The sequence below is a fragment of the Salvia splendens genome, chromosome 2, assembly GCF_004379255.2.
Source record: "Salvia splendens isolate huo1 chromosome 2, SspV2, whole genome shotgun sequence".
Classification (NCBI taxonomy): Eukaryota; Viridiplantae; Streptophyta; class Magnoliopsida; order Lamiales; family Lamiaceae; genus Salvia; species Salvia splendens.
The window spans coordinates 28,709,538-28,732,511 of NC_056033.1; the positions used below are offsets into that span (position 1 = coordinate 28,709,538).

At 35.5% G+C, this 22,974-nt stretch overlaps 2 protein-coding genes across 3 annotated transcripts; both read left to right on the plus strand.

The window, feature by feature from the left end:
- The first annotated feature begins 4,602 nt into the window (after positions 1-4,602).
- On the plus strand, positions 4,603-6,438 carry LOC121763836. Of its 2 annotated transcripts, none has more exons than XM_042159925.1 (3): positions 4,603-4,860; positions 5,766-5,942; positions 6,050-6,438. In XM_042159925.1, the coding sequence occupies exons 2-3, from the start codon at positions 5,772-5,774 to the stop codon at positions 6,119-6,121; spliced, it is 243 nt and encodes an 80-aa protein (XP_042015859.1). In that variant the 5' UTR covers positions 4,603-4,860; positions 5,766-5,771; the 3' UTR covers positions 6,122-6,438. The 2 variants fall into 2 exon arrangements, with proteins under 2 accessions (XP_042015859.1, XP_042015866.1); XM_042159932.1 differs by having other exon boundaries at positions 4,603-4,832.
- Positions 6,439-10,030: 3,592 nt separating this feature from the next.
- On the plus strand, positions 10,031-11,643 carry LOC121769711 (lactosylceramide 4-alpha-galactosyltransferase-like). The gene has a single exon (XM_042166453.1). The coding sequence runs from the start codon at positions 10,312-10,314 to the stop codon at positions 11,473-11,475; it is 1,164 nt and encodes a 387-aa protein (XP_042022387.1). The 5' UTR covers positions 10,031-10,311; the 3' UTR covers positions 11,476-11,643.
- Positions 11,644-22,974: the final 11,331 nt, after the last annotated feature.

The following is a 22,974-nucleotide window of genomic DNA, read 5'->3' on the forward strand; positions in this document are numbered from 1 at the left end:
ATAAATTCATACAACTTCACTACATCCCTAATAAAAGTTTAGCTATTCATACCAACAACACAAAATATAAAAGAAACAAAGGAGAACATGATGGAAATGGATACAAGAACTCCCTAAGATTGAATTGATGTTGGGAAGTATCTTCTTCTTCTTCTTCTTCTTCTTCTTCTTCTTCTTCTTCTTCTTCTTCTTCTTCTTCTTCTTCTTCTTCTTCTTCTTCTTCTTCTTCTTCTTCTTCTTCTTCTTCTTCTTCTTCTTCTTCTTCTTCTTCTTCTTCTTGCAGTTTTGGGAAGTTCCTGGAAGTTACCGCTAAAAAATGTGTGAAATAGCCTTTATACTCGGAGTGAAAATTCAGGATCAACGGTTACGCGTATAAAACACCCGGCCGGGTGATCCGTAAGTGGAGAAACACCCGGCCGGGTCTTCTCTCTGGACCCCGTCACTGTCTCACAACACCCGGACGAGTTTTCCGTGCAATAGAAAACACTCGGTCGGGTCTTCTTTCTGGAGTCAGCCTCGCTCGCTACGTTTTGCCCATTTTAACCTGTTTTCACTTCAAAACTCCAACAAACTCATTACTTCATCTATTTGATGACTAAATGGGTGAAAACCTATAATAAACACCTCAATTCACCAAAAACATGGGTTAATCACCTCTAAAACCATCCTAAACTATGAGTTTGTCAAATATACGAAAAACTAGAATAAATTTTTAGTACACTATGGTTTGTAGAAAAGTTTTAACGACATATTTAAGTGAAATAATTGTATTTGACATATTTAAAGACGATGCCATCTTGATCCTGCCAAAATACAAGTTAGAATGGGAGAGGCATAAAAAAACAAGAGAGAAACTATAATAGTTTGGAATAGGGCTGGGTAAATATACCGAAAAAAGTATATCGATCGTATTGTACCGGAAAATATCGAATTTTTGGTATACCACAATTTTTGGTGCGATACGATAACGATATGAATTTTTTATACCGCGGTATACCGTTTTATATCGAATATACGATATAGTACATTGATATTATCGGTATACCGAAATATATCGAAAATCAATACGTATTGAATTATCGATACATACTGTTTATACTGATTATAGTAATAATATAATTTATTTGTTTAAGATTAACAGTTTAAAATTATAAATAGATATCCATTTAATTTCAATATACCGCTCAGAAAGGTATACCGAAGTTCAGTACGATATACCAAAATTTTGATATGGTAACGATATAGATATTATCCATACCGATATTTCGGTATACCGAAATCCTGTATACCGGAACTTTCGATACGGTAACGATATGAAATTTTTTCATACCGATATTTTTGATACAATAACGATACAAAATTTTCGATACAATATACCGTATCGACCCAGCCCTAGTTTATAGTGCTATTGATGAATAACTGCGACACATTTCCAGTCACATATGCACCGACTCCGCAGTCCACGAACATGACAATAAGGCACGCCAAACTCTCCTTTGAATTGACGGCTTATAAATCTCCAAAACCGATGGTAGAGAATATTGTGACAGACCAATACATGGAAATGATATAACGAGAACCAAGGCTCAGTTGACGAAAATTGTCTTCAAGAGGTACAACTTTAGCAATCCAAGTATTGGATGGATCGTCGTTGTATGCAACAAGTAGGTAGAAAATGCAAGCAGCACGATTAATTGAAAAAACGGCAACCTATATGCAATAACAAGTGATATGTAGGTCAATAACGGATATTTAATCAATAAACAAATTATGAGTTTATGAATAACAATATACTTACTGCTATAAGCTTGAACCACCTCGCCAAGGCGTAGTTAACACAGAGATTTTTCTCCATTCTGTTTTTTGTAAGAAAAGAAATATATTAGGTGGTAAGACAATATAACGTGTGAACATAATGTGAGATGAGATATTATGTTTTACCTAGCAAACACGTCATACACTCGTTTGAGACGCCATAGACGAATCAAACCTAATAAACCGTATTCCTTTAGAGGTCTCGGTAAATTGAACCAAACAACTCAAATAGGGATTGCGACGAGCATATTCGGAGCGAAGGAGGAAGCTGCATATCTCATTGCAATCTCCATATGCGTGTCAACCACAAGATATGTACTTTCGGTATATCGTACCGAAGTTCGGTACGATATACCGAAATTTTGATACGGTAACGATATAAATATTATCTATACCGATATTTCGGTATACTGAAACTTTCGATACGGTAACGATATGAAAATTTTTCATACTGATATTTTCGATACAATAACGATACAAAATTTTCGATACAATATACTGTATCGACCCAGCCCTAGTTTATAGTGCTATTGATGAATAACTGCGACACATTTCCAGTCACATATGCACCGACTCCGCAGTCCACGAACATGACAATAAGGCACGTCAAACTCTCATTTGAATTGACGGCTTGTAAATCTCCAAAACCGATGGTAGAGAATATTGTGACAGACCAATACATGGAAGTGATATCACGAGAACCAAGGCTCAGTTGACGAAAATTGTCTTCAAGAGGCACAACTTTAGCAATCCAAGTATTGGATGGATCGTCGTTATATGCAACAAGTAGGTAGAAAATGCAAGCAGCACAATTAATTGAAAAAACGGCAACCTATATGCAATAAGAAATGATATATAGTTCAATAACGGATATTTAATCAATAAACAAATTATGAGTTTATGAATAACAATATACTTACTGCTATAAGCTTGAACCACCTCGCCAAGGCATAGTTAACACGGAGATTTTTCTCCATTCTGTTTTTCTAAGAAAAGAAATATATTAGGTGGTAAGACAATACAACGTGTGAACATAATGTGAGATGAGATAGTATGTTTTACCTAGCAAATACGTCAAACACTCGTTTGAGACGCCATAGATTAATCAAACCTAATAAACCATGTTCCTTGAGAGGTCTCGGTAAATTGAACCAAACAACTCAAATAGGGATTGCGGCTAGCACATTCGGAGCGAAGGAGGAAGCTGCGTATCTCATTGCAATCTCCATATGCGTGTCAACCACAAGATATGTGCTTTTGAAGATAAAACCCCACGATCCATCTAAAACCTCCATCTCAACCGGAGGTATGATAGGCATGAAAGTAACTAGAAAAACCAAAAATATCTGCCAAAACGATTTAGTAACTTAATTGTAAATTTAATTAATAAATTGTACCATCGTCTCACTCAAGATGTCCACCTTTTCTTTTTAGTTTGTCTCATTCAAGATATCTACTACTTTCTATATTTGGAAATAAATCCCTCTCCCCTTTCTCCTTATTGTAATATTCAACTCTCTTTTCTCTACTTACTTCACCTAACAACACATCCTAAAATCTTGTGGTACTAAAGAATATGGACATCTTGAGTGGAACGAAGAGAGAGTAGTAATTAAATTATACAAATTATAATTAGAATTATAATCTAAGGTTACTTATGGATTTGGTGATCCGTTTAAAGCCCAATTTATGTTAGGCCATGAAGATTAGCTCATTGTTAAGACCCAATAATTTAACCAATCCTTCAAACCAATGCTCCGCCAACTACAACAGTTATAAGCTCAATTTACATAGGCAACGAAGATCAACTCATTGTTAAAGACCAATAGGTAACAGATTGTGATTTTGATGTTTTCATGCCAAATCCATGTTTTTAGGTCAAATCGGTGTTTTTGAATCGACCATGTATCTGTTAATGAAATCAATGATCTCAGAATAATAACTTATGTATCTTAGTAGAATTAACTAAGTAAATTTATTTCATTAGTCGAAATTATTTAATTAATTAATAATCTTCTTATCAAATAATGATGAAATTGCATATAAGAAAATGGTGAGAAATGGTAAGTAATGATATATTGCTGAATTGTAGGACATAACTCATTATTTATGAAATCAATGCTCTCAGAATAATAACTTGATTTATCTTAGTGGAATTAACTAAGTAAATTTATTTCATTAGTCGAAATTATTTAATTAATTAATAATCTTGTTATCAAATAATCATGCAATTGCGTATAAGAAAATGGTGAGAAATGGTAAGCAATGATATATTGCTGAATTGTAGGACATAACTTTGGAACATAGAATAAAAAAAGAAAAGAAATCGAAATAATTTGTTATTGAATCAGTAAAATGATAGGCAATATAAGAAGGAAAATTAAAATGAAAACGGACAGAAAACACGATAGTGAATACATTGGGATGATCAACTTTAGTTAATTTAATTCAAAACCACATAAATTAAAATAAAATTCTATAGATGATAAATTTAATTAAATAGAAACATGGATACTAAGAATTACAAATATTAAGAAGTTTCTTATCTCAAAAATGGCCTCTAAAAGTTAAAAAAGGAAAAGAAAAATAGGAGTAATAAACAGGCTAAAGTTATAATTATCGTCACAAATTTGAGCCCAAAATATAGGATACTATGAAATAAGAAATTATAGTTATGAATAATAGATACGGCCCATTATAAAAATAGCCCATTTTCGTCCCACTTTTCTAATTTATTTTCTCTAAAACAAACATTATTACTGTATTTTTAAAATGACGTAACGACGAAAGGATTTATTCTATGAATTTTCATTTTTGTTTTTTGAGCTCATTTCTTCACCTCTGAAAATCAGAAACCACACCCCAAAACAGGCCGCCGCCAACCACCGTCGTCGATTCCGCCGCTAGCTACCGGACGCGGTCTTATCTTCCAATTCTTACTGCCTGTCAGATTATTCCCGAACTCTTAACGAGGCGACGCGACGCGACGCGACGCGACCAACTGATTACCACTGTTTGTGCGTACAATCAATCCGTTTCCACATCGTGTAATTTCTTCTCTCTACTTGTTCAATGTACATCAGATGAGACGCTTTTCTATTCTTCGGGTCATGTTTGATAATCGATTTTTGAATTGGGGGTTTAGGGTTTTCAGATCTGATGTGATCGTATGTTTGTGTACTGCTTTCAAATCTCAGTTGCTCAATTCACTGATTAGAATGCTTCTTATGCTCTCCATCGAGGATAGGTATATCATATTTGTGGCTTTGTTTTGGATTAGTGTTAGGTTTGTAATAGCTACCGAGTTCAAGGCCTATCTCTATTGGATTTAAATGAAGATTGGAAAATAGAAATTCAGTGTATCTACAAATATTGATTAATCTGTTGTTCAATTACTGACTAAGTATGATTGTTTTGCTTTCGTCAAAGTGATTTTAGTATGAAAATTTATTTCATAGCAATATCGCTGATATTGGTAATTTGGAAGTATATGTTAGAATCAGTTGTTTTTAATGGAAGTATATGTTAAATCTTCACATTTAACATCTTCTCCACAATAATTAAGTTTAGATGCTTGATATTCTTCATAAGAATAGTAAAACATTTCTAGATTTCAATGAAAATCACTCCTATAATTAAGAAAATTAATCCAGAGACTGAAATTTCTTCTATTTATCATTTTATTATAGTTTCAAATAGCATTTTCTGGTGCCTAATTTTGTTTGAAATTCTCTAGTCAGAATCTGATTTAAGAAGCTCAAAATCTGATGATTTGTTTGGACTATTGTACCCCTTCATAATCTCATCGAAGCACTTGAATGGCTAGCTTCCTGGTTAACTTATACAGTGGATGATCTCTGACACTTGTGATATTGATCTGTATATTGCTGCTCGTATCTCTGGATCGATGAATACATTTTTAACATTGTCTTATCTGTGGATTTAAACAGGGAATAATGGGCAGACAAGGTTCTCAACTAAAAATCAATCCAAAGAAATTTGGGAACCTTCAGAAACCTTGCATGAGAGAAATGATGTCATTTCTTAGTTGCTTGGCTTTAACTCAAGGCGATGATAAGAGATGCAGCCGGCAGAAGTCTTTGCTGAGCGCGTGCATGGATGCTCAGGTAACTCTAGTTCTGGCAGATAATGCTAAAATTATTTTGTATTCCAATAGATTTTTCTCAACATTGGCCATCTCTACTGCTAACGTGCTTGTTTTTCTTTTCTGCAGACTACCAATAAACGAAAGCCTTGGGGCAGCATTAATTATCACCTTCAAAGGCTTAGCAGGGGGAAAAAGTAATGACGTTGTCTTCTTATGCTTTTCTAGTATTCTACTGTGTTCGTGCAAGAATAGTAGCTCTACAAAAGGTGTCCTCATGGAGAGTTCCTGGTAATTTTTGTTTATTGGATTTAGAGATCTCTTAAATTTGGTTTTTCCTTGAGCATGTGCACCACTCGTTGGTTTCACTTTGATCATATTGTTCACTATGAAGAAATAAGGATAGTATTTCTTTCCCTAAAAAACGACCGTCTATGATTTACGATCTCAAGCATCCATCAAATACTCTTATTTATGTTCGTGGTTACAATAATTATAACATATTTTAAAAAGTTCCAGAAATTTGGATCTCCTGGATTATTCAATAGGAGTTTTTGTTTACAAAAATACATATATTATCAAAATTTAACTCTCAATAAATTTGACGAAATTAGCACTGATTGATAATTAATCAATTTGTTAATTTTGTCAAAGTGGTTAGGTTGGCCGTGACGTATTACATGATCAGGAGAAATTATGAATGAATGCTGACTTGATAGGAATTCATAAGCTAACTTATTGTTGGACTATGGAAGGAGAACGATTATTTATATTTTCGTCCTATAAAGGTTTGATGTTCAATAGTCTCTGGGTTCTCTTTGCAGAAAGTACATCAATTATCGAGCTTTGATGTTTAATCTTCCTTGTAGAACAAACGATACTTGTAGTTGATCTTTAGGCAGGGCAAGATTCCTCCAGGCCAATCGTCCATGATATATAGCTGGTTCGTTCTCTTCCATAAGTTTCGTGACTTGTAAAACAAAGTTAGAACCAAGAAACACTTCGAATGAAGCCAAGACCATATTCTCATATCCCTCCTGTTTACACTAAATGATAAGCGATTCACGACTGAAAGGATTTTCCTGAATAGCTGTTTTCCCAAACAAACAACTTCCTCCTCCAAAGGAACGACCATTTCCACCTCATTTCCCATTCACCCATAAAGTTTCTTTGAGTCAGTAAAAACAATCTAGGGAACAGAGCTTTTAAGTTCGCTTCTCCAACCCAACAGTCCAACCAAATTATATCTCTCTTTCTTCTCCTCCTTTTCTTTCTTTTTTTTTCCCTCCTTTTCTTTCTTCTCCCCCTTTCTTCGTTCTCATTTTAATGAAAAAGAGAGTAAAATAGACTGAAATGCCTTTCATGGACTTGCGAGTATTTTCACCCAAAAATCTAAACTGTAAAAAAGTAGTTTAAACTATATTAAATTGAACTTAAATGATCTAAGATGATATTTTTCAACTTTATAGACTAAAATTGATGCCTTAACAAAGTTTAAGAACTAAAAAATATTTTCCCTCTATAATTAAATAAGCATAAATTGTTTATGCGTAGACTAACCAACTTATACGTATAAACGCGTTTACCTTTTTGACTTAAAAACTTACTACATGTCTACATGTGTTTACCTTTTTGACTAAATAAACTTTATCTATATTCCTTAGAGTGTCCACAATGGGGGAGCCGCGGCCCGCGGCTCGGTGCGCGGCCCCCCATTGCAGAGAGCCGAGGGGCGGGGCGCAGGGCCGAGAGCCGAGGGCGAGCCGCGGCCCTCCACTGCAGCGGGCCGCCATTCGCGGCTGGGCCGCGGAATTTAATTTTTTTTTAAAATTTCGAAAATTATTGAAAATTGTCAGTCAAAAAATAATTTTCTTGGATAAACTAGAAACATACTTAATGGAATGTAGGAATATTATTTCCATTATTATACATATGTCACAATTATTAGCAAATTAACAAAGACCAGATTCAGTTAGAAGGCTTATTCAGCAAAGCATAGCTATGCATGGTGGCAAAATCAGAACTTGACCTAATTTATCAATAAAAATCAGATTTTTTTTTTAATATTAGCAAATCGGCCCCAATTTTCAGTTCAATCCTCAAAAGGCTCACAAAAACGAGCTAGAACTCAAGAGTGTATAAAAACAAAACATGCACCGAGATTAGCTTCAAGTTTTGAGATTAAAGATAAAAGACAGCTTTTTGTTTCAAGATGTTGACATGCCAAAAGTAAAGAAATTGAACACTGGACAATTGAGGTGGAATATCAAAGTGGAACATGGTTGTAGGAAAAAAAAACAATTTAGTTTTTCAAGAAATTTTGGAATGAAGAAAATATACTTCAAGATTAAGTGGTTTTGCTTCTATGGATAACTAAGTATCTCTACCGTGCGATACACAACACATTGTATTTTTTTAATAACGTGTATCCTCTCCGTCCTATAAAAGTATATGCACTTTCCATTTTCGTCAATTCCATAAAAATATGGGCATTTTCATTCATAGAAAGATGTTCCAATTTATTACCCTTATACATACGTCAAGTTATTTACAATTTATATCAATTTACCCCTATACGTCAAGTTATTTACAATTTATATCAATTTACCCCTGACACCTTTCCTTCCCCTCTGGAAAAAAATATAGTAACAAAAAAGAAAGGAAAGAAACTGAAATAAGGCAAACATAGAAGACAAAATAAAATAATTAAAACCACAAATAAAATCATAATGCTGAGAAACAAGACATTATTTCACTGCCTTGAAAATTACTTCACAAATGACACTTTTGATTACTAAAATAAGAATTTATAGAAAATATGCAACACATTATTATCACACTACCTTGAAAATTACTTCACAAATGACACTTTTGATTACTAAAATCAGAATTTATAGAAAATATGCAACGTTTGGCATTGTTCTTAACTTTTAGTTTTCCATTCGTTTATCTAAAGCCTTTGATTAATTTTTTATGATTTTTTTCATATAACGGAATGTTATTATCATACAGCCATATAAAAATATAGGAACATTTGTTTATGGGAAAACCTTGCAATTGATAAGAGATAAGATTACATGAAATAACTGTGTTCAGTATTAGTATAACTTTTGTGCTACTATTATTCTTCACTTCACTTTGTTTTTCCTTTCTTTAATTAGAGTTTTAAATCATTAGAAAACATAAAATAAAGAAAATTAAATAGATAGAAAGAAATCTTAAATTAATTTAATATGGAGTATTCGAGTATTTTTTAAAATATTTTCACTTCCATCACTTAAAAACAAAAAATCTTCTCACTTCCAAAACCTTTTTCATTTTAACTTGTTGCCTTGTAGGCGTTATAAAATAGGTTGGGATTTTATTGCGTATAATTTCCATCCGATTGATGTATGAGTTATAATACTAATATTGAAAATTTGTTGCCTCGTATGCGTTATACTAATATTGAAATTCGAATAGTAAACGGTTAGTACAATGATACTGAATGTGATGATTAGTATTTATAAAATATAAAATGCAAACGTTTTAAGAAAATGAATGAATGAATCGCCTTAATACACGAACCAACAAGAGTGCATTTAGAGGGTGTAAAACTATATGAAATATACGACCATACCATAAATAGGGTTTACAAAATATTTACATTTGATTCGTTGAAATAATTTTAGTTTTGTGTGTATCTAGGTAAATATTGTTTTTATTGCTAATCAATTAATCACTTTATAAATTGTTTTTATAATTGCTAATCAATTAATCACTTTATAAATTAAAAAAAAAGTTAGTAAACCTCACAAACTCCAAATAACAAGACTATTAACATTTAACGAGTGGAGTCTTATAATATTATGTTTAATTTAGATATCTGTGTTTCGATGACGAATTCAACATTATAATTTCTCACATTATAATTAACAAATTCAAAACCCACCTATTAAAAATTCTTTGCCAAGCACCATATAAGTCAATTTTTATTGCCAATCTAAAAAAATTTCCATTAATAATTCAAAAGTCTCCCACACTCCCACCCCCACCCACCCAAGCCCATGCAGACAATTATATATACTTCATTAGCCAGAGAAAAGTCTTTAATGGCCATCCAAACAACTATGTGTATTTTTTTTATGGAGTCCCCATCATCACTAAGTCTCCCCAAATCAAAAAATTTGATCAATTCTAACCCCAAATTCACTTCTCAAACATGCAGTCAAACCCCCAACACAAATCTCTATCACAAACATTAAAAATCCAATCTTTTTCTTGCAAAACCAATATTCCTCAGCCGCCATGAAACCTATTCTTCTTTGATTGATTCACTCTAAAATCAATTCACTTTCCCACAAATCACCAAAACCAATCCTCTCTCCCTCTCACTTCTACTAATTAAAACCATGATCGATTCTTCAAGATTTTCCTACATGAAATTCAATCTATTCTCCACCATCACCATCGCGTCCATAATCCTAATCATAATCTTCTCCGACACCATCGTCCCAATCCGCCAAAACCCCTTCGAGAATGTCCCCAATCTGCTGCAGACGCATCAAGCCGCAGCAGGAGTGCTCAAAATCACCGAAGCAGATTCCATCCCTAAGATTCTCACCTGGCCTAATGAGATGAGAATCTTCTCGGAATCTGACCCGACAAGAAGATTCAATTCGAGAGTTACAGAATTCTTCCGCACCAATCACTGCAAAGTTCAAGCATTCATGACGTGGATCTCCCCTCTTGATTCGTACGGAAAAAGAGAGTTTTTGGGGCTGGAAACATTGCTCCAAACAAACCCCTCCATTTGTGTAATCATCCTGTCCGAAGCCATGGATTCGGATCAGGGTGTCAAGATTCTCGAGCCACTGCTCGAACGTGGTTTCCACGTTCGAGCAATGGCTCCGGACTTGTGGGATTTGATCAAGGACACCTCTGCTGAGGTTTGGTTCAATGACATCAAGAAAGGGATCAAGAATCCTGGTGAGATTCCTTTCCCACAGAATCTTTCTAATCTGATTAGGCTTGCAGTTTTGTACAAGTATGGAGGGATCTATTTGGACACAGATTTCATAATCTTGAAGAATTTGGAGAATTTAAGGAACTCAATTGGTGCACAGAGTGTTGACTTGTTTGGGAATTGGACAAGGTTGAATAATGCAATTCTTGTATTTGATAGAAACCATCCCATTCTTTACAAATTCTTGGAGGAATTTGCTTCAACTTTTGATGGGAATGTGTGGGGTCATAATGGGCCATATTTGGTCTCTAGAGTGGTTGAGAAATTGGCTAAAAGAGATGAGTTTGATTATAACTTGACAATCTTGCCGCCCGTGGCCTTCTACCCGGTCTCGTGGGGGAAGGTGGCCGGGTTTTTCGCGAGGCCTAGTGGCCGAGTGGGTGAGAGATGGGTCAGGGCGAAGATCCGACAATTAAACCGGTCGAGTTATGGGGTGCACTTGTGGAATAGCCAGAGTAGAGGTGTAGAGATTGAAGAAGGGAGCATTATGGAGAGATTGATTTCTGATCATTGTGTAGTATGCAACAAGCCTACTTCTTGGACTTCATGAAGAGGCAAATCTAATTTCCATAGCATCCAAATGTGCAGATTTCTGATTAATATTTACGGGCATAATCCAATCCTATCTTTTTTTAGTACATTTTTGTAAATTTCTAAGCTAATTTGTTTTCCAGAAGTATACATAGTGGAAATCTTGTCTCTTTTCTTACTTCAGAAACACAACTATTTGATTCCTATGCTGATTTTCTTGTCTGCTTCCTATAGATATATGAATGAGTTTATGTTTTTTTATTCATATTGACAAAAACTATATATTAGTGATAAAAATATTAGCCCTGCATAAAGTATTCATCATTAAAACTCCCCTGTGAAGCAACTGACTCAAAAAGCAATTCCAATTTTCTTATGCATGATTATCAATTTCCCATGTCTTGCTTTGTAACTTTGTCGGAATGTTCTAATAAGATTACCTACATCTATAATCCTTATTCAATTTAAATTTAACTAATTTTTACTAGAATATTTTTTTTTTCATATTTACATAGATAATTCTAATCATTTGTATTTTTACCAGTTACCTCAACACAACTTAATTTGAATATATACAAAATTACATAGATTATTCAATATTTGAAATTTGTAAATGGGAAGGTTTATGTAATATTTTTGAATGGAGATAGTATAATAGGATCGGTCTTTTGACGTTTCTAATTGGAGATTCAGATAATAAACAAGGAAAACATAGATATTTACTATGACTCATATTAATATGCGTTATACTGGAAAACAATTATTATATCATTGTCCCAAGAATGATTACAACATTGATAATGAGACGGCCTTACAATAAATAAAAGATTATTGTGATTTGCCTAATTTTAAGGCAAAAAACTTGCGCTTACCAAGTCAATCATCGAAGCTTCGCATATTCCATTTATGTCTTGAACGTTCACATACCAAAGAAGAAAATATTGTTAGAGATTTAGTTATACATCCAACTTAGGAAATTTCAAAAATCTGAGTCAATACTTGTATTTTTTTCTTTATCCGAGAAATGGTAGAATATTTGATAAATTTATGGAGCAGTTAATAAGGCGACCAACCATAAAAGACTATTTCAGTAGCTAATATATGAAGTAATATTAATAAATTAATTGGCTTATTTAATGCTTAAATAATATTATACGTACTATTAGCTTTTCCTACTTATCTTATGTACATATGATTTTTAGTTTTACACTATTAAGCCTTCTTCATTAATCGATATGCATCCTTTTGTACGTTACTAATCATTGTAGTTAGTCTCGTTCGTTACTTATTTAACCAATTTTTATCTTTAACTAATTATTTTAACTATTCCCGTTCACTATTGATGATGAAGTCTTAGTATTCATTAGTCACTGTATCCTTTTCTCTTTTTATTGGGTATATTTTATTTGACTCTAAATGAATAACCCTATGCATCTAACAAAGCAAATGAATCAATCCTCAAAATTTAACACTATATGCTAGCCTAATATAGGTTAAATAAAAATAGTATAACCAAGGAATTAAAAAAGCACGCATCACATGTAAGGAAAATATTACTATTACTACTGCGACTACTTAGGGCATCCGCAACGCGGGCCGTCGGCGTTCCGCGGGCCGTTCCGCTGGAACGAAACCGCGGCGGCACGCGTTGCAGCCTCCGTTCCGATGCCAAACCGTTCCCAAACCGTGCCGGGTGCCGACGGCACGACCCGCGGCACGGTCCGCGCCGCCACGCGCTTCGACGACGTGGCTTCTCCCCGCGTCGTGCGTGACGCCCACTCGCCGGTCCGCGAGTGGGCGTCGTCACTTGCTGACGCAATAATTCATTTTTTTTAAAAAAAATTCAATTTTAAATTTTTTTTTTAACGGTAATATTACCGTTTTTTAACATTTTTCATTTTTTTAATTTTCCCACGTTTAATTGTGTGTTTTTTATTGTGTGTTTTTTTATTTTTTTAGGATTTTAATTGTGTGGTTTTTATTTTTTTAAGTTTTAGTTGTAATTTTTTTTAATGTTGTGTGTTTTTTAATAAAGTGTGTTTGTTATTTAATAAATCGTGTTTGTTTTAATTGAATTGAGTTGGAAATAAAAATAAAAAATGAAATTGAATGAATAGTAATTTAAGGAACGGTTAAGGAACGGAGGGTTGCAGGTTCCGTTCCTTAGTTAAGGAATGAAGTAAAATAGTACAGTGGGGCCCTCAAATAGTAGTTTAAGGAACGGTTTAGGAACGGTATAGGAACATCGTTGTGGATGGCCTTACAATGAAGAATATTGGAGAGAATACAGAAGCAAAAATGAGGCTGAGTTTAATGAATTCATAGCGGTTTTGTGGAGGAGACACTAGAGGATGAGCGGCGACTGGTGACACACTTGGATTTTACATGGTTTTAGAGGGTGGTTTTGTATGAATTTGATCATATTTCATCTATTATTAGGCGTGTTTACATCTACTTCTGTATTATGTTGGTATATTGACCATTTTGTTAACAATGTGTAGAAAAATGTGCAAAATAGGTGGATGTGCAGCAGTCTTGGCTTGAATTTTACTGGAGATTTTGAAGTCCAATCAACCCCCAATGCACATCATTCTCTTCGTCTTCGAAAGAGCTTCGCGTAGGTACCTCACACGCCCCAATCGGAGTTCGGATGAGAAAGATATGGCCGTTTTACGAACACTGCGATGTCCAGAAAATCTCACGCGGCCGGGTGAATTATTACCCTGTAAATCCACCCGGCCGGGTGTCTCAAATGGAGCAGAATCTGGTCAAAAATCATCACCCGGCCGGGTGAATTTTACCCTTTATAATTCCACCCGGCCGGGTACGTTGTTTTGACGTATTTTTATGCCAAAAACGCGATTTTTGAAGGGGATTAAGAGGAGAAGAAGCCTAGGGTTCATTCCACACCACACCTAGCGCCTCCTACACTCACACACCACCCCAAGCACACCTTTGAGAGAGAGAATTGAAGATTGAAGACTTCCAATCGGGAGATTGAAGTCACCTATCCATCGATTAATCTCACAGGAGTCTTACTATCTTTACTTCATGTATTTGTTGAATTGATTTGTTTTGAACATGATTTTCTCTATAAACATGAGTAGCTAAACATCTCTTGTAGAATTCTTGGTGATGATGCACTGATTTCATAGTTTTATCCGATTGATTTTGTTCTTGTCTTGCTCTTGTAGTTATTTGATTATTCTTGGGTTAATTCCTTTCAATTGCTTGATCACCACTTGATTGTGTAGGATTAATTAGATTAATCGGGAGATGAAATAATTAATCTGGAAAGAAGAATAATTCACACCTTAATACAATAGAACTCGGGAGAGTTGAGGTTTTGAGTGAGGTCATTGACCTAATCGAGCTTTTGGGAGTTAGGAGTTTAGGATTAGAAGGGGACTTCGATCCTAGCACCTAATCTACAGGTTTCTCACCTCGGGAGGTGGTTTAATCTATAATTGTGGCCGGCTTAGTAACTCTAGAGACACCAAAAGGTAAAGCGAATTGACTGGATAAGAGCTTGGAATTGTGCATCGGATCCTTGAGTTATGCAATTTTCTCCATATTATCTTTTCACATCCTTTTTACACCGTGTTTCCTTGTTCTTAATTGTTACTTGCTTACTATATGCTTTTATTAGTTGTTAGAACAAGCCAATCTTTTCTTGATTGTCTAGATAGTAGTTGATTTTGTTCGTAGTAGTTAAGTGATACAAAATTGTCTATGTGGGATACGATACTCTTGCTTACTAATTGCTACACTAGCCCCGTACACTTGCGGGTATCACTTGTGTTAAAATAAGTTGAGTCAAGTTTTTGGCGCCGTTGCCGGGGACAATTGTGTGTCATTATAGCTTAATATCGTGATAATAATTGAGATTACTAATCTAGATTTTACTTGCTTTATTTTTACTTTTTATTTTGAGTTCTCTAATAGATGTGTTTCCTTGTTCAGGTTGTATGCACACACGTTCTAAAGGTCCACCTCTAGAGCTTATCGATCCCGAGATCGAAGCATCCAACAGAAGGAGGAACGCGCAGAGAAGTTTAAACCAAAGGATTCGGGTTTCTTCACCCGCTCACAGGAGTCTACCTTCTCCTATCCAGAGAACTCCATCACCAAGTCCATCTCCACTTCCGTCACCTATACAGTACGAGCCTCATTCTCCAATTCTAATGGAGAACGGCGGGGAGAACAACAATGAGGATCCTGTCATTCGTGAACTCAGTCTGCAGCTGGCTAACATGCAGAGGCAATTGGATGAGCAGAACGTGAGGCCAGTGCCCGTACAAAATCAGTTTGCCTACAGACAGGTTACTAATCCACCAGTCAATAATGCGGGGATAGCGGCCAATAGCTTTGAATTGAGACCGGGGTTGATAGACAGAGCAGAAGCAAACGCATTTGGTGGAACAGGCTCAGAAGATGCCAACAAGCACCTCACCAAGTTCATACAAATCAGCAACACAGTGAAGGCGAACGGAGTCACAGATGAGCAAGTCCGCCTCAGATTATTCCCATTCTCTTTGAAAGACGATGCAAGGGACTGGTATGACAGCATGGGTCCTAACTCTGTGCCCACATGGGATGCAATGGTGGAGCTGTTCTTGGAGAAATACTATCCACCTAGCGAGGCACTCAAACGCCAAGCAGAGGTCATTCAATATAAGATGCAACCTCAGGAGAACATTATGGAGGCCTGGAAAAGATTCAAGCAGTTGATGAGAAGATGCCCCAACCACGGGTTAAGCCCGGAACAACAAATCTTAACCTTCTACAGGGGAGGCACGCTGGAGGCAATGCGCGAATTGAACATGAGTGCCAGAGGATCTCTCTTGAAGTTGGGAGAAGCTGAAGCACTTGAGGTGATTGAGAGAGTGGCTTCAAATGATGATGGATGGAGAAACGATAGACGCAAATCCTATAGAGTGGCATCCACCTCCGATTTTGATAGGATGGATACAATATCCAAGCAGCTGGAATTCCTAACTGACAAGCTTGGGTATATGGGAACAGGGTAGGTTGGGACTGAGATGCAACAAGGAGTCGAAGATGTAAACTACGTTTACCAAGGCGGCAATAGCAGAAATTTCAACAATTACCGCCCCAACCTAGGAGAAGGCAATTACAACCACTATGGGAACAAGGTGCATCCCAACTTGTCCTACGGAAACCCAAATAATGCCTTGCAACCACCACCCGGATTCCAGGTATCAGATGGCCAAATCATAGAACCGAAGAAGGATGAGCTGAAAGATGTGTTAATGGCTTTTATGAAACAAACGGGAGAGTGTATGAAAGACTCCAACAAAAGGCTAGTGCAGGTTGAAGCTAATGTGAATGCCTTGAATATTCACATGAAGAGCATCGATAACCAGATGAGCCAGGTTTCACAGGCTGTGGGTATTCAGCATCAACCAGGCCAATTTACTTCACAAACGGTTGTAAATCCTAAAGACTGTAAGGATTGCAAAGCCATTAATCTGAGAAGTGGAAAGAGCTATGAAGGCCCAACCATGCCTGCAGAGAAGGAGAAAATCTCTCAAGAGGAGACAGTGGTAGAAGAGGTGGTGGAAGAAGAAGAACCAGTGGAAGAGGTGCCGCCCTCCCAAGGCAAGTACCGTGATACCTGCACCCCCTGCTGAGGTTAAGATCCCATTTCCACAGCGCGTGCAGAAGAAGAAACTAGATGATCACTTCTCTAGGTTTCTTGACATATTTAGAAAAGTGAACATCAACATCCCGTTGGTAGAGGCGTTACAGCAAATGCCTACATATGCAAAGTTTCTAAAAGATGTGCTCTCCAAGAAGAAGAAGTGGACTGACTATGAGACGGTGAACATATCTGAAAACTGTAGTGCCATAATTCAGAAAAAGCTACCGGCCAAGCTTAAAGATCCTGGGAGTTTCAACATCTCATGCGTCATTGGAAATGACAGACAGACAAAGGCACTTTGTGATCTGGGGGCGAGTATAAATTTGATGCCATTATCGTTTTTCAGAAAGATGAAGATCGGCACTCTCAAGCCGACAACAATCACGCTACAGATGGCAGATAGAACCGTCACCTATCCCAAAGGAATTGTTGAGGACGTTCTTGTGATGGTACACGACTTCATATTCCCCGTCGATTTTGTAGTGTTGGATATGGAAGAAGACGTGAATGTACCGCTTATCCTGGGGCGCCCATTCCTTGCAACGGGAAAAGCATTGATAGATGTAGCAAATGGAGAGCTCACTCTTCATATGGGCAACAAACGTCACATCCTATCTATCTACAATGCTATGAAGAGTCGTGAGGAAGAAAAACTTGTTATGAAGAAGGAGTGCAAAGTTGTGCACGTTGTAGAGGTCCAAAAGGCACAAGAAATTGAGTCCACATTTGGGGATTTTTCTTTACCGCAATGGATGTTTGCTTCATGTGGTGGATCAATTTCTAAAGAAGAGACTACATCAAATCCTAAAGTGAAGGTGAAGAAAACAAAAGCTGAAAATTCACCCAAAGTGGAAACCAAAATTTCTGATGGAGCTCTGAAAAATACTTGGTGGAAGAAGAGATTGGCTAGATCATATGCTTCCAATATTGACAGAAAGTCTAACACCACCAGTTAAGGCGTGACATGATGCAGCTCATGGAGGACGTCGAGCCAACGACGATAACCAAAGGCACTATAGGGGAGGTAACCCCTAGTAGGTAACTTTTAATTTTACCGTTTCAGTTTGTTTTTGGTGTGTTTTGTGTTGCTTGCATACTATGTAAGTCTCCCTTCTCTACCAACTTTTCAAACTTATTCTTTGCATAGCTTTGAATAAGTTTGGGGGATGATATGGTGGATAGGAACACTAATGAGGTACTTATTTTATTGCTTTATTTTTGCTTTAGATTGATTAGTTGTGATTGATTGAAAATTTTGGGCTTGAATTGAAAAAAAAAATTGGTAGTAATTGGGGTGAAGACTAGTCGTCTATGATAAAAGAACCATCCATTTTGAGCTATCACTTGACCATTGACTTGAGAGTTTGAGTAATAGGGTGCATAAGTAACGAATTGCTTGTTTGCCTTGCTTCATGCTATTTACCCAAGTGAGATTTTTGAGCCTTCAATTCTTTTATGTGTGTTTTATCATCAATTGTGCATGTGTTTCTAGAACTTGTTCCTGGTCTTCTTGAGTCTACATAGTGACCTTAAATATAGGGGAAGATGTTAGGCCATCGTTGTTAGCCTCATTTTTACCTAAACACTAACCTTAGTATATAACACCCTTGTTAGCCAAGTTTGAACCTTAAGCCTTTTCTTTTGTCAAGCTAATCAAGTGGATTGAGAATCCTAGACTCTAAATTTGTTGAGATTTGAAAAGAAGAGTTGGGAAAGTATAATTGAAAAAGGTTGGTTGAGTTTGTTCTTAAAAAAAACGTGAACGAAAAAGAAAAAAAAAAGAGAAAAAAGGAAAAAGAAGAAAGAAAAAAAATTGTATATAGAGAATAATTTGAGGTCTTTGGAAGTTGGGAAGAAATTAGAAAAAGTCTAGTTATTACCGAGAAGTGTTTTGAGAATGGTTGAAGTTAAAAGTTGATTGTTGTGATTTCTTGGGATTTTACGTTTTGGGAATTTCAGTCACTTTAGCCAAATATTTCCTCACCTTACCAAAGAGCCTACATTATAACCTAAATAAAAGACCTTTCAGACTCTTGATTTATTGTCACACGAGGTAGAGGAGAGGTTAGACATTGAGCAAGCTTATGGTAAACCATGCATTTTTGCTTGATTTGAGTGACTACTTGATATCTTATACACTTTTTAGTGAGGTGAATACACACACACATATACATCCCGAGTGAAGCATGAAACCAAGGTGATATACGAGTTAGTAGTAAAAGTGCATTCGGCAGCTTAACTTGATAGAATTTGTATTGTGATATGCTCCTTTATTCCATATTCTTTGAGACGATGATGATGTCTAAAACCCCTTTAAATCCAAGTCTTCTTTTAGTTCTTTTTCTTCATTGCTCGAGGACTAGCAATTATGTAAGTTTGGGAGAGTTGACACACTTGGATTTTACATGGTTTTAGAGGATGGTTTTGTATGAATATGATCATATTTCATCTATTATTAGGCGTGTTTACATCTACTTCTGTATTATGTTGGTATATTGACCATTTTGTTAGGAATGTGTAGAAAAATGTGCAAAATAGGTGGATGTGCAGCAGTCTTGGCTTGAGACAATTTTACTGGAGATTTTGAAGTCCAATCAACCCCCAATGCACATCATTCTCTTCGTCTTCAAAAGAGCTTTGCGTAGGTACCTCATACGCCCCAATCGGAATTCGGATGTGAGAGATATGACCGTTTTACGAACACTGCGATGTCCAGAAAATCTCACGCGGCCGGGTGAATTATTACCCTGTAAATCCACCCGGCCGGGTGTCTCAAATGAAGCAGAATCTGGTCGAAAATCATCACCCGGCCGGGTGAATTTTACCCTTTATAATTCCACCCGGCCGGGTACGTTGTTTTGACGTATTTTTATGCCAAAAACGCGATTTTATGCCAAAAACGCGATTCCACCCACCCGGCCGCGTATTTTTATGCCAAAAACCCACACCACACCTAACGCCTCCTACACTCACACACCACCCCAAGCACACCTTTGAGAGAGAGAATTGAAGATTGAAGACTTCGAATCGGGAGATTGAAGTCACCTATCCATCGATTGATCTCACAGGAGTCTTACTATCTTTACTTCATGTATTTGTTGAATTCATTTGTTTTGAACATGGTTTTCTCTATAAACATGAGTAGCTAAACATCTCTTGTAGAATTCTTGGTGATGATGCACTGATTTCATAGTTTTTATCCGATTGATTTTGTTCTTGCCTTGCTCTTGTAGTTATTTGATTATTCTTGGGTTTATTCCTTTCAATTGCTTGATCACCACTTGATTGTGTAGGATTAATTAGATTAATCGGGAGATGAAATAATTAATCTGGAAAGAAGAATAATTCACACCTTAATACAATAGAACTCGGGAGAGTTGAGGTTTTGAGTGAGGTCATTGACCTAATCGAGCTTTTGGGAGTTAGGAGTTTAGGATTAGAAGGGGACTTCGATCCTAGCACCTAATCTACAAGTTTCTCACCTCGGGAGGGGGTTTAATCTATAATTGTGGTCGGCTTAGTAACTCTAGAGACACCAAAAGGTAAAGCGAATTGACTGGATAAGAGCTTGGAATTGTGCATCGGATCCTTGAGTTCTGCAATTTTCTCCATATTATCTTTTCACATCCTTTTTACACCGTGTTTCCTTGTTCTTAATTGTTACTTGCTTACTATATGCTTTTATTAGTTGTTAGAACAAGCCAATCTTTTCTTGATTGTCTAGATAGTAGTTGATTTTGTTCGTAGTAGTTAAGTGATACAAAATTGTCTCTGTGGGATACGATACTCTTGCTTACTAATTGCTACACTAGCCCCGTACACTTGTGGGTATCACTTGTGTTAAAATAAGTTGAGTCAACTGGTGCTTTGCACTGGTAGCACTTAGCGAATAGTCCAAATGTGTCGACTTGTTTCACAAAATTGGTCACACTTGCCCAACCACCAAAACCCATTCTATTACCAATGTGTTCAGCGCGTACATGGCTGCCCAACTTTGGATAAAGAATGGAGGCTTTTCAACAGCATTCTGCAACAATTAATCAAAAATGGAACCCAATTCGAAAATTATTGATGAAATGAAATGTAGACTGTGGGTTTTGGTGAGCATGTGGGTCGTGGCCGGAATGATGTAGACTGTGAAAGTGACCGCAGAATTGATGGGCCCAAAGAATGGGAAAATAATACAGTAGCTAAGAACCATATTGGTATCACCACTGGCAGCCTAGCTAGTGCTCTCAACCACATGCTCCTCGTCTCATGCACCCCGATCACCTTCTCCCACACAAAATACAGTGCCGTACATGCAAACCCCAACGTTATTAATAAACTGCACGCATACCATCCTAATTTTGTTACTTACTCACTCAATAATCAACTAGTATTAACACCCGTACTATGCACGGAACATAAAAATTTCAAATTATAAATACAAAATAAATGAATATATAAAACCATAAACCATGTATGGCTATATCTTTCACCCAACTATTACATTAGTACGCACAAAAATATGGTCATTTTCATTTATGGAAAATTATCCCAATTTATTACCCATATATACCAAGTTATTTATAACTTATATCACCATTAAAACATTACTTCAACTACTCTTCCCCCCTCTCATACTTTACAAATTTTATCTTAATTTCCATAGCATATTATATGCCTATATTTTATTGAACAAAGAGAGTAATGTACATAATATAATATTTAAAGAAGCATAAAAAAGAAATAGGAATCAAAGTTATAAAGAACAAAATCTTATCTCATAAAAGAAATCAAAATCAAATAAATTGTACCTTTTCATACTACCTTTAGTGTCCACAATCTTATCTCATGACGCAAATTATTTTGTCACAATCTCATCCTATGAATATCATCACCCAAACACTATCATTTTACTTAATTAATATTTTAACATTTCTTGAATATATGTACTATGCAAGTTTAGAGAATTTGTTTTTCTTTCATCCAAAATAAAATTATAATAAAATCTTATATAGTTATACTATCTTAATAATAACTTATAAAAAAACTAAATGTCTCAATAAAAAAATGCTTAAATTGCAACAAATATTATAATAGTAAGTACCAAATGGATCTTTAACACTATAGGTTTTAATGACTTAGCATAACTTATGATGTATGGCCAAAGACTAAATACATAGTAATTATTTATAATAGATAAAATAAAATCAACTCAATTAGAATTATGTATACTAAATTTAACTGTAGAATTATGTATACTAAATTTTGTATTATCCGATAATCATATTTTAGTTGACTATTTATTTCTTCCGTTTAATTTCAGACCGTAGCATAACTTGATATATATGGCCAAAGATTAAATGAGTTGTTAATATTGGAAAGAATAAATTTCTTACTTCCCACCACATACACGTATAAAAAGTAAATTGCCACTTAAAATAACGATAATATTTTATGCATCTTATTTGTTTTGAATAATATGAAATTTACACTACTCTTATATTTAGAAGTTATACAAACTTTATAAGTTAGATTTAATTTTACATATATGAATTGCCGTAATTTTACACTACTCTTAATAATACTCTTTAGTAGTATTATTTAATTAATTAGAGACTAATTAAAATATATGATCTGAAAACTTTAATTGAGTAATTATAGGATGAAAATTGTAAACATTACATATTTGTGTTGTCGTTTAGCTTGTGAATTAATTCAGAAAAAAATATTACAATAAAGGATTAAATTGCAATTTTAACCTAAATAAATGGAAGGCAAACTAAACTCTATAGCACAATTTCAATTTTAATCCAAATATAAGGCTAATTAACATATACTACTACTTTTATAACTAAATTGTAAAAA

Coding starts and splice junctions, on each gene's coding strand:
- LOC121763836 (XM_042159925.1), top strand. CDS start 5,772: ATGGGCAGACAAGGTTCTCAACTAAAAATCAATCCAAAGAAATTTGGG. Junction 5,943..6,049: donor GCGCGTGCATGGATGCTCAG/GTAACTCTAGTT, acceptor TCTTTTCTGCAG/ACTACCAATAAACGAAAGCC.
- LOC121769711 (XM_042166453.1), top strand. CDS start 10,312: ATGATCGATTCTTCAAGATTTTCCTACATGAAATTCAATCTATTCTCC.